General features: G+C 40.5%; 1 protein-coding gene across 3 annotated transcripts in view; it reads left to right on the top strand.

Annotated features, from left to right (window-relative positions):
* Nucleotides 1–12,280, top strand: part of FHIP1A (FHF complex subunit HOOK interacting protein 1A) — a 260,100-nt gene that overhangs the window by 239,342 nt on the left and 8,478 nt on the right. For all 3 annotated transcript variants that reach the window (XM_056562809.1, XM_056562813.1, XM_056562814.1), the window contains 3 exons: nucleotides 738–1,757; nucleotides 4,349–4,527; nucleotides 9,864–10,002. In XM_056562809.1, coding sequence (XP_056418784.1) covers nucleotides 738–1,757; nucleotides 4,349–4,527; nucleotides 9,864–10,002 — 1,338 coding nt within the window. The remainder of the gene's footprint in view (nucleotides 1–737; nucleotides 1,758–4,348; nucleotides 4,528–9,863; nucleotides 10,003–12,280) is intronic.

Here is a 12,280-nt window from a genome sequence, read left to right as displayed (position 1 = left end):
AATCCAAAAAGATAAGCATTTCCTCTGTAGTATACAGCCCCTAAAAAGTACTGGAAGGATTAAGATTTTTTTTTATAGAAGTGATTTACAAATCTGTTTAACATTCTGGCACCAGTTTTTGACTTCCATAGCCACCATTCCAATCGCTCTTACCAGGCTTTGTTAATTTGGCTGCAGCTTTTATGTACCTGTAAACCCATGAGCTTGATAAAACCATTTCAGTAAACATGCCACCGCTGTATATTTTCTACTAAAGGAATAAAGAACTATTTTTATTTCTTTTGTATCCCATTTGATATTGCCATTCTCTTTTTTTTTTTTTGATGGTTTGAATTGGTGGGTTTGAAGTGACTTTGAACACTTGGCATCTCATTTGTTTCTGCCTGTAAACACATTTTCAAGTCAAGGCAAAACATTGCGTGTAAATATTTGCATTTTTGACAAAAACGGTGCACAGAAAAGACAGCAATAAAAAAAAAAATCAATCAATAAATAAATAAAAAACAAAGCAACTGCTACAAAAAAACTGCTTGTGAAACGAGCCTTATAAGAAATTAGAAGATAAATAGTGTAATGGATATGGAAACACAAGAGGGGTGTGAGACAGTAAACCAATAAGGTGAAACATAGAAAGGTGAAACATAGAAAGGAAATAGAAAATATAGAAGTATAGTTTATAGCTGCTAAATGCCTATAATAATTGATTTGATAAAATGTTACAATTTTGTATTTTACAGACTCTGGTGAAGCTAATGTATCATCAGGTTCACATGAGGCAGAATCCAAATTTCCTGAGGAATATAGTGAAACTATTGATGCAAGTTACCTTAAGTACCTTTGTGAAGCTGAAGAAAGTATCCTTAGATGTGCAGAGGACTGTAAAGTCTGGTCAGCGTCTTACGATGGGGAGAACCCAGACCCGGAAACTTCTTTTCAAGCACTTCTAGAAAACAGTTTTCGAAGAGGGGACTTTCCTACCTTCAGAGGTGGAAAAAGACAATACATAGGTTCCTTCTCTTCTGAAATTCCTTCTATTGGAGGAAAACTGCAGGATGACCTTGAATGGGATGACAGCTATGACACAGGAATATCTCCAGACTCGGGAACAAGTTCACCACAACCACCTCAGGACACTGTATTACCCCCAGAACCCCCACAACATATCCAAGAGATGAAAAAGAATGCAACAATGTACATTAAAGGCACATACAATGAAGAAGATGACTTTGACAATGATGCAATGGTTTACATGTTATGTGCTGAAAAAGATTCTGTTGAAACACAAGTGGAGAAAAATGAAAGTGTGTCAGATAAAAAGCCAGAAACGGATGCGCATCATAAAGAACAGCAATGTCCGGCTCAGGAAGTTAGCAGTACAGAAAGAAATAATAAGAAAAACTCAAGTCTAAGTGAAAAGGCATTAAAAAAACAAACCACAAAAAGACGTAAGGATCCTCCAAAACTGAAGATTGTCTTCTCTTGTGAGGAAGACTCTGACTTTAGTAGGAAAACAATGAGCCCGGACAGTGAAGATTTCATTGCTCGCTGTGATGAAATTATAAATGGATTGAACACTACGGCAGAAGACATGCCCAGTTCTCCAGCTCCTGAAAGTGTTTCTCTTCCCGATGAGGAGGATTTTGAAAAGTATTCTCTAAGCACACCATCTGTAGAAAGCATTCCATCACCCTTTGGGTCAAAGGATGTTATGGGCTACTCAAATTACTCATCTAGGACCCAAGCAGCCCCATTTACAGGTATAAACAGCAATCACAGAAAGTAAGAATGACAAAAATGTTTCTATTTTTTCCTGATAAAAAAAGACTATACACCGTATATAATGGGACCCACAAGAAACAACAAACCAAATTACCATAAAGACAAGCTTTATTGAGAATATATAATTACATAATTATAATTAAAGTGTTCCTGCCACATAAAAAAAACCTAGCAACATGTCTTGAATGGCAGTTGTCTGAGTGTTCAGACCCCACCGATCAGGAGAACGGGCGGGTGAAGAGTGCGCTTCTCTTCCTGCTCTGTTTCACATGTTTGAGACACACCTTATTAGATCTTTTTATGTGACAACACTGAAGAAATGGCACAATTCTACAATGTAAAGTAGTGACTGTACAACCTGTATAACAGTGTTTAATATTGTGTCCCCTCAAAATACCTCAACACACAACCATTGTCTAAACCTTGGCAATAAAAGTGAGCACATTCCTAAGTGGAAATGTCTAAATTGGGCCCAAAGTGTCAATATTTAGTGTGGCCTCCATTTTTTTCCAGCAGTGCTTTAAGCCTCTTGGGCATGGAGTTCACCAGAGCTTTACAGGTTGCCTACAGTCCTCTTCCACTTCTACATGATGACATCACAGAGCAGGTGGATGTTAGAGGCCTTGTGTGTCCCCCCCCCCCCCCTTCCGTTTGAGAATGGCCCACACATGCTCAAGATGATTAAGCCCATATATATATATAGATTAATATAGAGACAATAGAGACAATACATGGGCTTTAAATTGACTATTGGTCCCACTAAGGTATAAAAAAACACAACAACACTTGTCAGAATGTATTACAATACAACCCCTCCCCAGCCAACACAGCCCACTCCAATGTCTATAAACAGCAAATGGTAATAAAAGAATACCCATATAAAAGATAGAGCATTGTATAGACCACAAGCAATAGTCTGTATGCTATTTACTATATACCACATACCACAGGGTACACATATTGCACATACTACTCACACAGGGTACACATACTGCATATATCACTCACACAGGGTACATATACCACATGCACCACTCACACAGGGTACACATACGGCATACACCACTCACACAGGGTACACATACCACATGCACCACTCACACAGGGTACACATACCACATACACCACTCACACAGGGTACACATACCACATGCACCACTCACACAGGGTACACATACCACATGCACCACTCACACAGGGTACACATACCACATACACCGCTCACACAGGGTACACATACCACATGCACCACTCACACAGGGTACACATACCACATGCACCACTCACACAGGGTACACATACCGCATACACCACTCACACAGGGTACACATACGGCATACACCACTCACACACTGGCCATATACACACATATTAAACATACCACTCGCACATTATACCCATTGACACCTTAGAAACATGGAAATCTATGTCTCACAAAAAAAAAAAAGATTTAATTTTTAGAAGTGACATATAGTGTTAATAATACATAACACAGGGCACATTGCAGTGTATATTGCTATACTCACCTCATCTCTTTTCTTGAACCTTGCATATGCAAGCAAGAACTTGCAGGGCCCATCCAACCAACATTCTTGGCAACACAGGCCCCGTCCACACCCGATAAGCTCCGCCCCTTGTTGTAAACCCTGTCTGTTTCAACTGAATTGTTTTGGGGAATTTTTTTAAATAAAATTCCCACTTATTGCTGTCTAGTTGGGCCTCGTGCTTACGCACCACCCTCCACTCGGGGGTCCTTTGTGGCAAAGAATCTAGTCCTGTACATGCCCCGTCTAAGGATTCAACAACTTTATGGCTCTACTCCAGACTGCAGCTGGGCACAGCGCAATAACTCATCCTCCTCATACTACACAGTGCAATCATGGGACTATGCAACCTTCTACAGCCAGTGAGTGTAGTAGACTGTGACCAGCAGGGGACGCTATGTGCAGGTGGAGAGGCAGCTCACCACCCACTGATGATTCAATTGTAAGTGTGTCCTAAGGATGCGCTTACAATTGAATACAGGCTGGGGTGGCTTCCCACCTGGTGGTGTCACCCTGCTTGTGGGTGTCACCCGATGCAGTCCACACCCCTGCACCCTCTTAGCAACACCACTGCTTTTGACATGTTTTTCTTACTTGTCAAAAAAAAATATTCAAATATCAAACACTTTTAAGTTTACTTTTTGTCAAATTGTTCTATAACATTGTTTTCAACAACACTGGGGAAACAAATGTGGCCAAAGTTACAGGTTACTGCTGTCATCAGAAATTGTCACAATATATGTCCAATTTCTTTTCTCTGCATGCCTAGTAATCTGCAGCGCCCTCTGTAATGGAAACAAAGAAGAATCGGCTGTTGCGTGTGGCTGTGCGGTCTCTTGTAATAGTTCATGTAGTTATACACTGTTATTGATGGTATCACTATCTTTGTTTTACTCTATGCTAATTATTTTTCTTCTACAAATCTGAATATTTCTTTTCATTACAATGTTCAGAATGCATTTTCTTCTGCACCTTTATAAACTGTAAGCGAGATAAGTAGAAAGCATTTACCTTTCTCATTTCAGGACCATTCATCAGTGTTGTGTTGTCAAAATTAGAGAACATGCTTGAGAACTCCTTGCATGTGAACTTGCTGTTGCTTGAGATCATTACACAGCTCGCCAGTTACCCTCAGCCACTTATTCGATCCTTCCTACTCAATACAAACATGGTCTTCCAGCCCAGCATTCGCTCTCTATACCAGGTACTGTAAAAATATAAAGCAGGTATACATCTTAAGAGTTAAAAGCATGAATGTAAAAATGACAAATTATTACCCCCAATGTGAAACCAACCATTTTAAGAGTGATAATGTATAAGGATAGTAATAAATATTCTTTGTGAAATATGGTCACAAAACTGATAGACAATTCAACTTACAGTTTATATGTGACTGTCCACAAAGTACAGTAGTAAGAAGAAAAGACTAGTGGAAGTCAGGCGCTGCGATGTCCAATGGAATAAAAATGTACTGCTTAAAAAAAATAAAGGGAACACTTAAACAACACAATGGATCTCCAAGTCAATCGCACTTCTGTGAAATCTCATTGTCCACTCAGGAAGCAACACTGATTGACGATCAATTTCACATGCTGTTGTGCAAATGGAACAGACAACAGGTGAAAATTATAGGCAATTAGCAAGACACCCTCCAATAAAGGAGTGGTTCTGCAGGTGGTGACCACTGACCACTTCTCAGTTCCTATGCTTCCTGGCTGATGTTTTGGTCACTTTTTAATGCTGGCGGTGCTTTAACTCTAGTAGTAGCATGAGACAGAGTCTACAACCCATACAAGAGGCTCAGTTAGTGCAGCCCATCCAGAATGGCACATCAATGCGAGCTGTGGCAAGAAGGTTTGCTGTGTCTGTCAGCGTAGAGTCCAGAGTATGGAGGCTCTTCCAGGAGACAGGCCAGTACATCAGGAGATGTGGAGGAGGCTGTAGGAGGGCATCAACCCAGCAGCAGGACCGATACCTCCGCCTTTGTCCAAGGAGGAGCAGGAGGAGCACTGTCAGAACCTTGCAAAATGACCTCCAGATGGCCACAAATGTGCATGTGTCAACTCAAACGGTCAGAAACAGACTCTATGAGAGTGATATGAGGGCCTGACATCCACAGGTGGGGGTTGTGCTTACAGCCCAACACCGTGCAGGACATTTGGCATTTGCCAGAGAACACCAAGACTGGCAAATTTGGCAAATTTGCCTATGGCACCCTGTGCACTTTACAGATGAAAGCAGGTTCTAATGATGCCATGGAGAACATTCTGCTGCCTGCAACATCCTCCAGCATGACCGGTTTGGCAGTGGGTCAGTAATGGTGCGGGGTGGCATTTCTTTGGGGGGCTGCACAGCCCTCCATGTGCTTGCCAGAGGTAGCCTGACTGCCATTAGGTACAGAGATGAGATCCTCAGACCTCTTGTGAGACCATATGCTGGTGCGGTTGGCCCTGGGTTCCTCCTAATGCAAGACAATGCTAGACCTCATGTGGCTTGAGAGTATCAGCAGTTCCTGCAAGAGGAAGGCATTGATGCTATGGACTGGCCTGCCCGTTCCCCAGACCTGAATCCGATTGAGCACATCTGGGACATCATGTCTCGCTCCATCAACCAACGCCACGTTGCACCCCAGACTGTCCAGGAGTTGGCGTATGCTTTAGTCCAGGTCTAGGAGGACATCACTCAGGAGACCATCTGCAACCTCATCAGGAGCACCCTGTCTAAAAAGATAGACGCTAGCCTGCTCGAAGTTTCGCCAGTGAACTGGCTTTGACAAAGCCTTGACAAAGCCAGTTCACTGGCGAAACGTCGGGTGGGCTAGCGTTTATCTTTTTAGACAGGGACTCTATAAGAATATTTAATACAAATTAAAAAACAAAAAATAATTTATGACATGGCAGGCAGAAGTGGAGGTGCTATATAAACCTGTACTGAGCAACAAAGTCAATAGGAGGCAGTGAGTTCCTCTTGGATGTCAGTTCCAGACTATTTAAAGTACTAGTGTAGGAGGGTGTGAGAGACCCCCCATGAAAAGACAGGAGCATCTGGTACACCATTAACAACTAAGTAACCCTTGGTAGGGAATATTTCCTTCCTCTATACATCTATGAGAAGAAGTGAGAGCCCTCTCAAAGGACGACTGTCATAGCCATACCTCCACTGTTCTCACCAACAATAATGAAGGAAGGCAACAATTAGCTTCCTATATCATAAATTGGTGGCAGAGGTAGCTGCCATCTCACCACAAGCAAGGGATACATCCCTGATCATTTTAAAACATCAATATTTGTCATTTGTGTGATTAATACTTCATTTTTAATGCATATCAATAAAGAAGGTTTTTAGTGGTACCCTAGTAAAGGTTATTTTTTTTCCCCTGAAGGGGGCTTGTCCTCTGAAAGGGTTTTGGTAAGCATTATTGTTGCCCTGGGATCCACACAGGATACAGGAGCAGGGTATTACACAAGGCGCCAGTTTCCACTCTCCTTTTCTTTAATTTTTGAATAGGGTATTCACAAAGTAGACATGTGTCCCAGTAGTTGGGCAGTAGATTGGTACTTCAAGGTTGTGGTATCTGCCATGTTTCTGTGGTTTTCTTTACAGTGGTGGTCTATGGACCATAACATATGAAACTGTATGACCTATAGTTAAATATGTTAGAGGTTTTTAATAAGAGTGTTTCTTGTCCTAAATGTCAAATCATTTCCCTAAATGCAAGTTAAATAGATGCAGTTATTGAACCGGAGCCAGATGTGGATCTAGCAGAAACGAGAAGTATAAGTTATTTTATATTTCTCATCCTTTTGAATCTACTCTTCGTTTTGGATCAAAAACTGCTGTTTGTGACAGTACCCTTAGGGGGCAATCCCTGGATATTTCTTCATTGAAATTAGGGCTGGGCGGTATGACCAAATGTGTGTATCACGGTATTTTTGTAACTTTTGGCGGTTCCACAGTATATATTATTTCCTCCTCCTACCCTCCAAATTAATTATCAGCCCAGCGCTGCCCCAATCGGGGTAAATACTCACATGTCACCCGCAAGCGCTGCCCTCCTTGTCCTCCTGTTCATCGGCCTTAAGCTGGGGACGGGAACATCGGACAGCCATCAGCCTATCACCGGCCGCAGCGATGTCCCGCCCCGGCCGGGGATAGGCTGAGCGCACTGTCATGTAAGGCCTATCACCGACCGAGGCGGAACATCGCTGCGGCCGGTGATAGGCTGGCGGCTGTCCGACGTTCCCGTCCCCAAGAAGCAGGTGAGGCTGGTACCGGACCAACGGGAGGTGAGTTAAAGTTTATTTTGTAAATTTTTTGCAGCCCGGGCATAGGGATACCGCACAGAATAGAGCAGTGGTCTTCAACATGCGGAAATCATGGGCTTTGGCCACGTTGAAGCAAAGTAAGGCAGTCCTTGTATGTTTTGTCTTTTATAAATCCATTATGCTAGAAATTAAGTTCAGGCTTTTTGCATATTAGTATGTTTCCAGTTACAGTGGATCATGGTAGTAACTAGTAATGCAGAGCTGTCTCTGGTTCTTAGAAGGATTAATTGATAAATAACTAAAAAGCAGCAATCACATTTGTGAAAAGATATGAAAAAACAAACAAAGTATGAGTTGTTTTTTATGTAGAAAAATGACAGCTGCACTTTCTACAGAGAAAAATGTGACAGTAGAAATAATTGGTACGGAGTATGGTGAAGGCACATTTCTTTTCTACTACTCCAGTGAATTCGAACTTTTGACAGACACTTAGTACACATCAACAACAAAATCATCTTTATTTCATAATGGACAGTAAAGAATGGAGGACAAAATAAGTAAATCTTGGTGGCACAAAGTTCTCATAATTTCTTGACATGACAGAATTCCTAAACACCCTTCAATGGACTGCAGCTCGTAAAAGATGTGTTGTATTTGGTGTATATCGTGTGGAGATTTATCAAAATCTGTACAGAGCAATAGCTGACCAGTTGCCCATAGCAAAAAAAAAATATTAAAACCTGGCCTCTTAAAAATGAAATATAATTATATTATAAGTATAAATAAATATAACTAAATAAACATATATACTCAAACTACTTGCATAACCAATTTCTTAAGTAAAAACTCTAATCTGAACAATGTGATACGCAGTGTTATGTGTTGTGTTGTTTTTTTTATTTTGTGTTCTGTAAATCATTGTCAGTCTATCAGTTATAACAAATCACTGAACACTGGATATGAACCACTTGATACAACTGAAGAAAGGAGTCCAAAGTTACTGGTAGAAGGGCTCTTTAAAATGCCAGTTTCTACAGGATACAGCTGCAGGTCTACATGTAATGCGTCTGTATCCTGTAGAAACTGATATGCCAACATATGCCACAGTACAACTGCACCAAATAGTCGACAAGTGATGATTTGTGGCTCATTTCTAAGTGTAGAATGTGTATCTGTCAGCTTACTGTTCTGCTGGTTCTCCAACATATATAACACAAACACCATGTGAACATGTCCTTGATAAGGTGGGCTGCCCAGCATCTTTTCTGCGTAGTATAGTAGGATCCTCATTGTCACATTGAAAATGTAGTCCAGTCTGTAGCCATCATGTTATAGAGCAGGAGGAGCTGAGCAGATTGATAGCTTTGTGAGAAAAAATGCAGCATAACTGCATTCAAGGAAATCTCTGTTCATTCTGGGCTATGTAGTCAAGTGGGCGGTCCTGAACAGTTATTGAAAGCTATCTAGAAGTTTGCATAAAGAGATAGTCGTCAATCAATGAGTAGGACCACCAACTTGACGGCTTAGTCCAGAATACGCAGAGATTTACACAAATAAGTAAAAAGTGATTCTAGAACTTTTCCTACAAAACTATATATCCGTCTATAGATTTTGACTGCATAGTGCAAAGAAAAGTGATAACATTGTGTTCATAGCAGTTTAGGAGTAAAGGCCATATGCGTATATTCAATGTGTTAGCTGACATACATATAGAACGGTCATTCCCAATGCTATAAAAGTCCATGATAGTGATTACACACAATAAAATCCATGGCTGCCTGTCAAACTGCCATATCAGGGCTGTCCACATGACGCATATAATGACAAAGTCATTAGAAACCAAAAAGTGTCTTCTCCCAGTATTTCCATTTCCCTATTGTCTTTCTAGTGATCTCTAGCTGTTGTAAAAAATAAATCATATCAAGTATTATTGTAAATGGTGAAATCCCTCAAACCGCTTGGCAGTGCTCCTCAAAATAGGTTTGGAGAGGTTTTATCTGAGGAGATAGAGCGGAATTCCAATGATCATTTAGTCTCAGGGCTCTGGATGTCAAGTAGGTTGCCAGTTATATTAGCGACTTCATCATGACACAGACACTTGCTTCCTCAGCTGCTCTGGGCTCAGTCTCTTCTGGGACCTTTGAGGCTATTTGTTGCAAAATGGTTCATTCATCACCTCATGAAATCAACTCAACCCTGTTTCTAAACATTTAAAGAGAAAAGTAATTCCAGCAAACAAAACCATAAATGACATATTTTTCCTCTTCGTTTGCAGGTCCTAGCCTCTGTCAAACATAAAATTGAACAATTTGCTTCTGTAGAGAAAAATTTTCCAAAGTTGCTCGCCGAAGCTCAACAATACCTGGTGGCTCGTGTGAACATGAGCCAGGGATCGACAGATGTGTTAACCAAAGGTATGAGGCATAATGCTGCATGACAGCTAATTTTACCTTCATAATATACAATGCTTTCAGTAAATATTCTGACCCTTTTACTTAAAAAAAATAATAATAATAAACTATGTTGGAGCCTTGTGCTAAAATAAAAACTAAAATTAAGCTTCCCCACATCATTCAAGTCAAGGCTTTGGCTTAACCACTCAAGGATATTGACAAAGTTATCCCTAAGCCTCTCTTCTGACCATTCTGGATCAGGTTTTCATTAAGAATGTTTCTATATTTGCACTATTTTCCCTCCAATGGAAAACTATTTATTTGAAATCAACTGGGGCCAGAAAGTTATACAGATTTGTAAATTACTTCTATTAAAAAATCTTAATCCTCCCAGTACTTATCAGCTGCTGGATACTCCACAAGAAGTTATTTTCTTTTAAAATGTTGTTTCTGTCTGACCACAGTGCTCTCTGCTGACACCTCTGTTCTTGTCAGGAACTGTTCGGAACAGGAGCAAATCCCCATAGCAAACCTATCCTGCTCTAGACAGTTCCTGACATGGACAGAGGTGGCAGCGGAGAACACTGTTGTCAGACTAAAAAGAAATTGAAGAAAAAAGAACTTTCTCTGTAGAACAGCAGCAGCTGATCAGTACTGGAAGGATTACGTTTTTTTAATATAAGTAATTTACAAATCTGTTTAACTTTCTGGCACCAGTTGATATAAAATAAAATTTTAATCCTTCTCCCAGCAACAGAAAATCACCCCCACAGCAGGAAGTTGCTACCACAATGCTTCACTGTGGGGATGGCATTGGGCAAACTATGAGCAGAGCCTGATTTCCTCCAGACTTGGAGTTTAGGACTGAGGTAAAATAGTGTAATCCTATTGCTCGCAGTCTGGGAGTCCTTTAGGTGCCATAAAGCCCAGATTGGGAAGCGATGGTTGACCTTCTGGAAGTTTCCCCCATCTGCATACAGGATCTTTGGAGCCCAGACAGAATGACCATTGGGTTTTTGGTCACCTCTCTTACCAAGGCCCTCCTTCCCTAGTTACTTAGTCTTGTGGGGCAGCCAGCTCTAGAAAGTGTTTTGGTTGCCTAAATATCTGCCATAAAAAAAAAAAAAAAATAGAGGCCACTATGCTCTTGGCAACTTTCAGTGCAGCAGCATTATTTTTATTTTTTTACCCTTCTGCAAGTCTATGCAGGTCATACAGTTCTGTATCTAAACTCTACAGACAACTCTTTCCTCCTCATGGCTTGGCTTTTTCTCTGATATGCATTGTCAGCTGTGAGATCTTTACAGACAGGGCTGGGTCTTTCCTCATTATGTCCAATCAACTGAATTAACCACAGGTGACTCCAATCAAGTGGTAGAAGCATCTTAAAAATGATTAAGAGACATGGAAGGTGCCCGGAGCTAAATTTCAGGTGCAATAGCAAAGGTTCTGAATACCTATGTCCATACAACATTTTTGTTTTAACTTTTTAATACATTTGCAAACATTTCTAAAATTGCTTCCACATTTTTATTTCATTATGGAGTACTGAGTGCAATGAAAATTAGGTTTCTTTATTATTTTAGCCCAAGGCCTCATGCATAACAAAATGGGCAAAAAAAAAAAAGAAAAAAAAAAGAATGTATTTCTGAATGCATTGTATACAAGTAGGGGTCTACTACACTGCACAATGACAAATTGCAAAGAAATAGCACAATATACATAACAAATAGAAGGAGCCAAAGTGCCATTTATAGATATATAGGGGGAGATTTATCAAAACCTGTCCAGAGGAAATGTTGCTGAGTTGCCCATAGCAACCAATCAGATCGCTTCTTTCATTTTTTAAAGAAGCGATCTGATTGGTTGCTATGGGCAACTCGGCAACTTTTCCTCCAGACAGGTTTTGATAAATCTCCCCCCCTAGTCTTCATCTACAGTCACATGTCAATATGAAAATACAGCAGTGCTTACGTTGGTTACTTCAATCATATGGATGCAAAGTGTCTAAGTGAGAAATATATACCCTATCACCATAAAATAAAGATTGTTTTGCATAGAGAAATACTTTACAGCTAACGTTAATATATCTTATCCCATTGAACTGGTTTGACAGAATGAAGTCTTCTCTGGTAAAGTGAGTGCTTGAGCTACATTTACATGCAGGCAGGCAAACCTCTCCAGTGTTGACGGTCTTTATTATTCCAGGCATCACTTTGTCGTAGTTATTGCTGTTGTTATTATTATTACATCTTTTTGTTGTGCAGTGATTACCTTCCGCAGTATCTTTCCTTCCCAG

Source organism: Hyla sarda, chromosome 1 (genome assembly GCF_029499605.1).
Source record: "Hyla sarda isolate aHylSar1 chromosome 1, aHylSar1.hap1, whole genome shotgun sequence".
In the NCBI taxonomy this organism is placed as follows: Eukaryota; Metazoa; Chordata; class Amphibia; order Anura; family Hylidae; genus Hyla; species Hyla sarda.
Note: the sequence above shows the minus strand (reverse complement) of the source record. Positions and strands in the feature narration are given on the sequence as shown.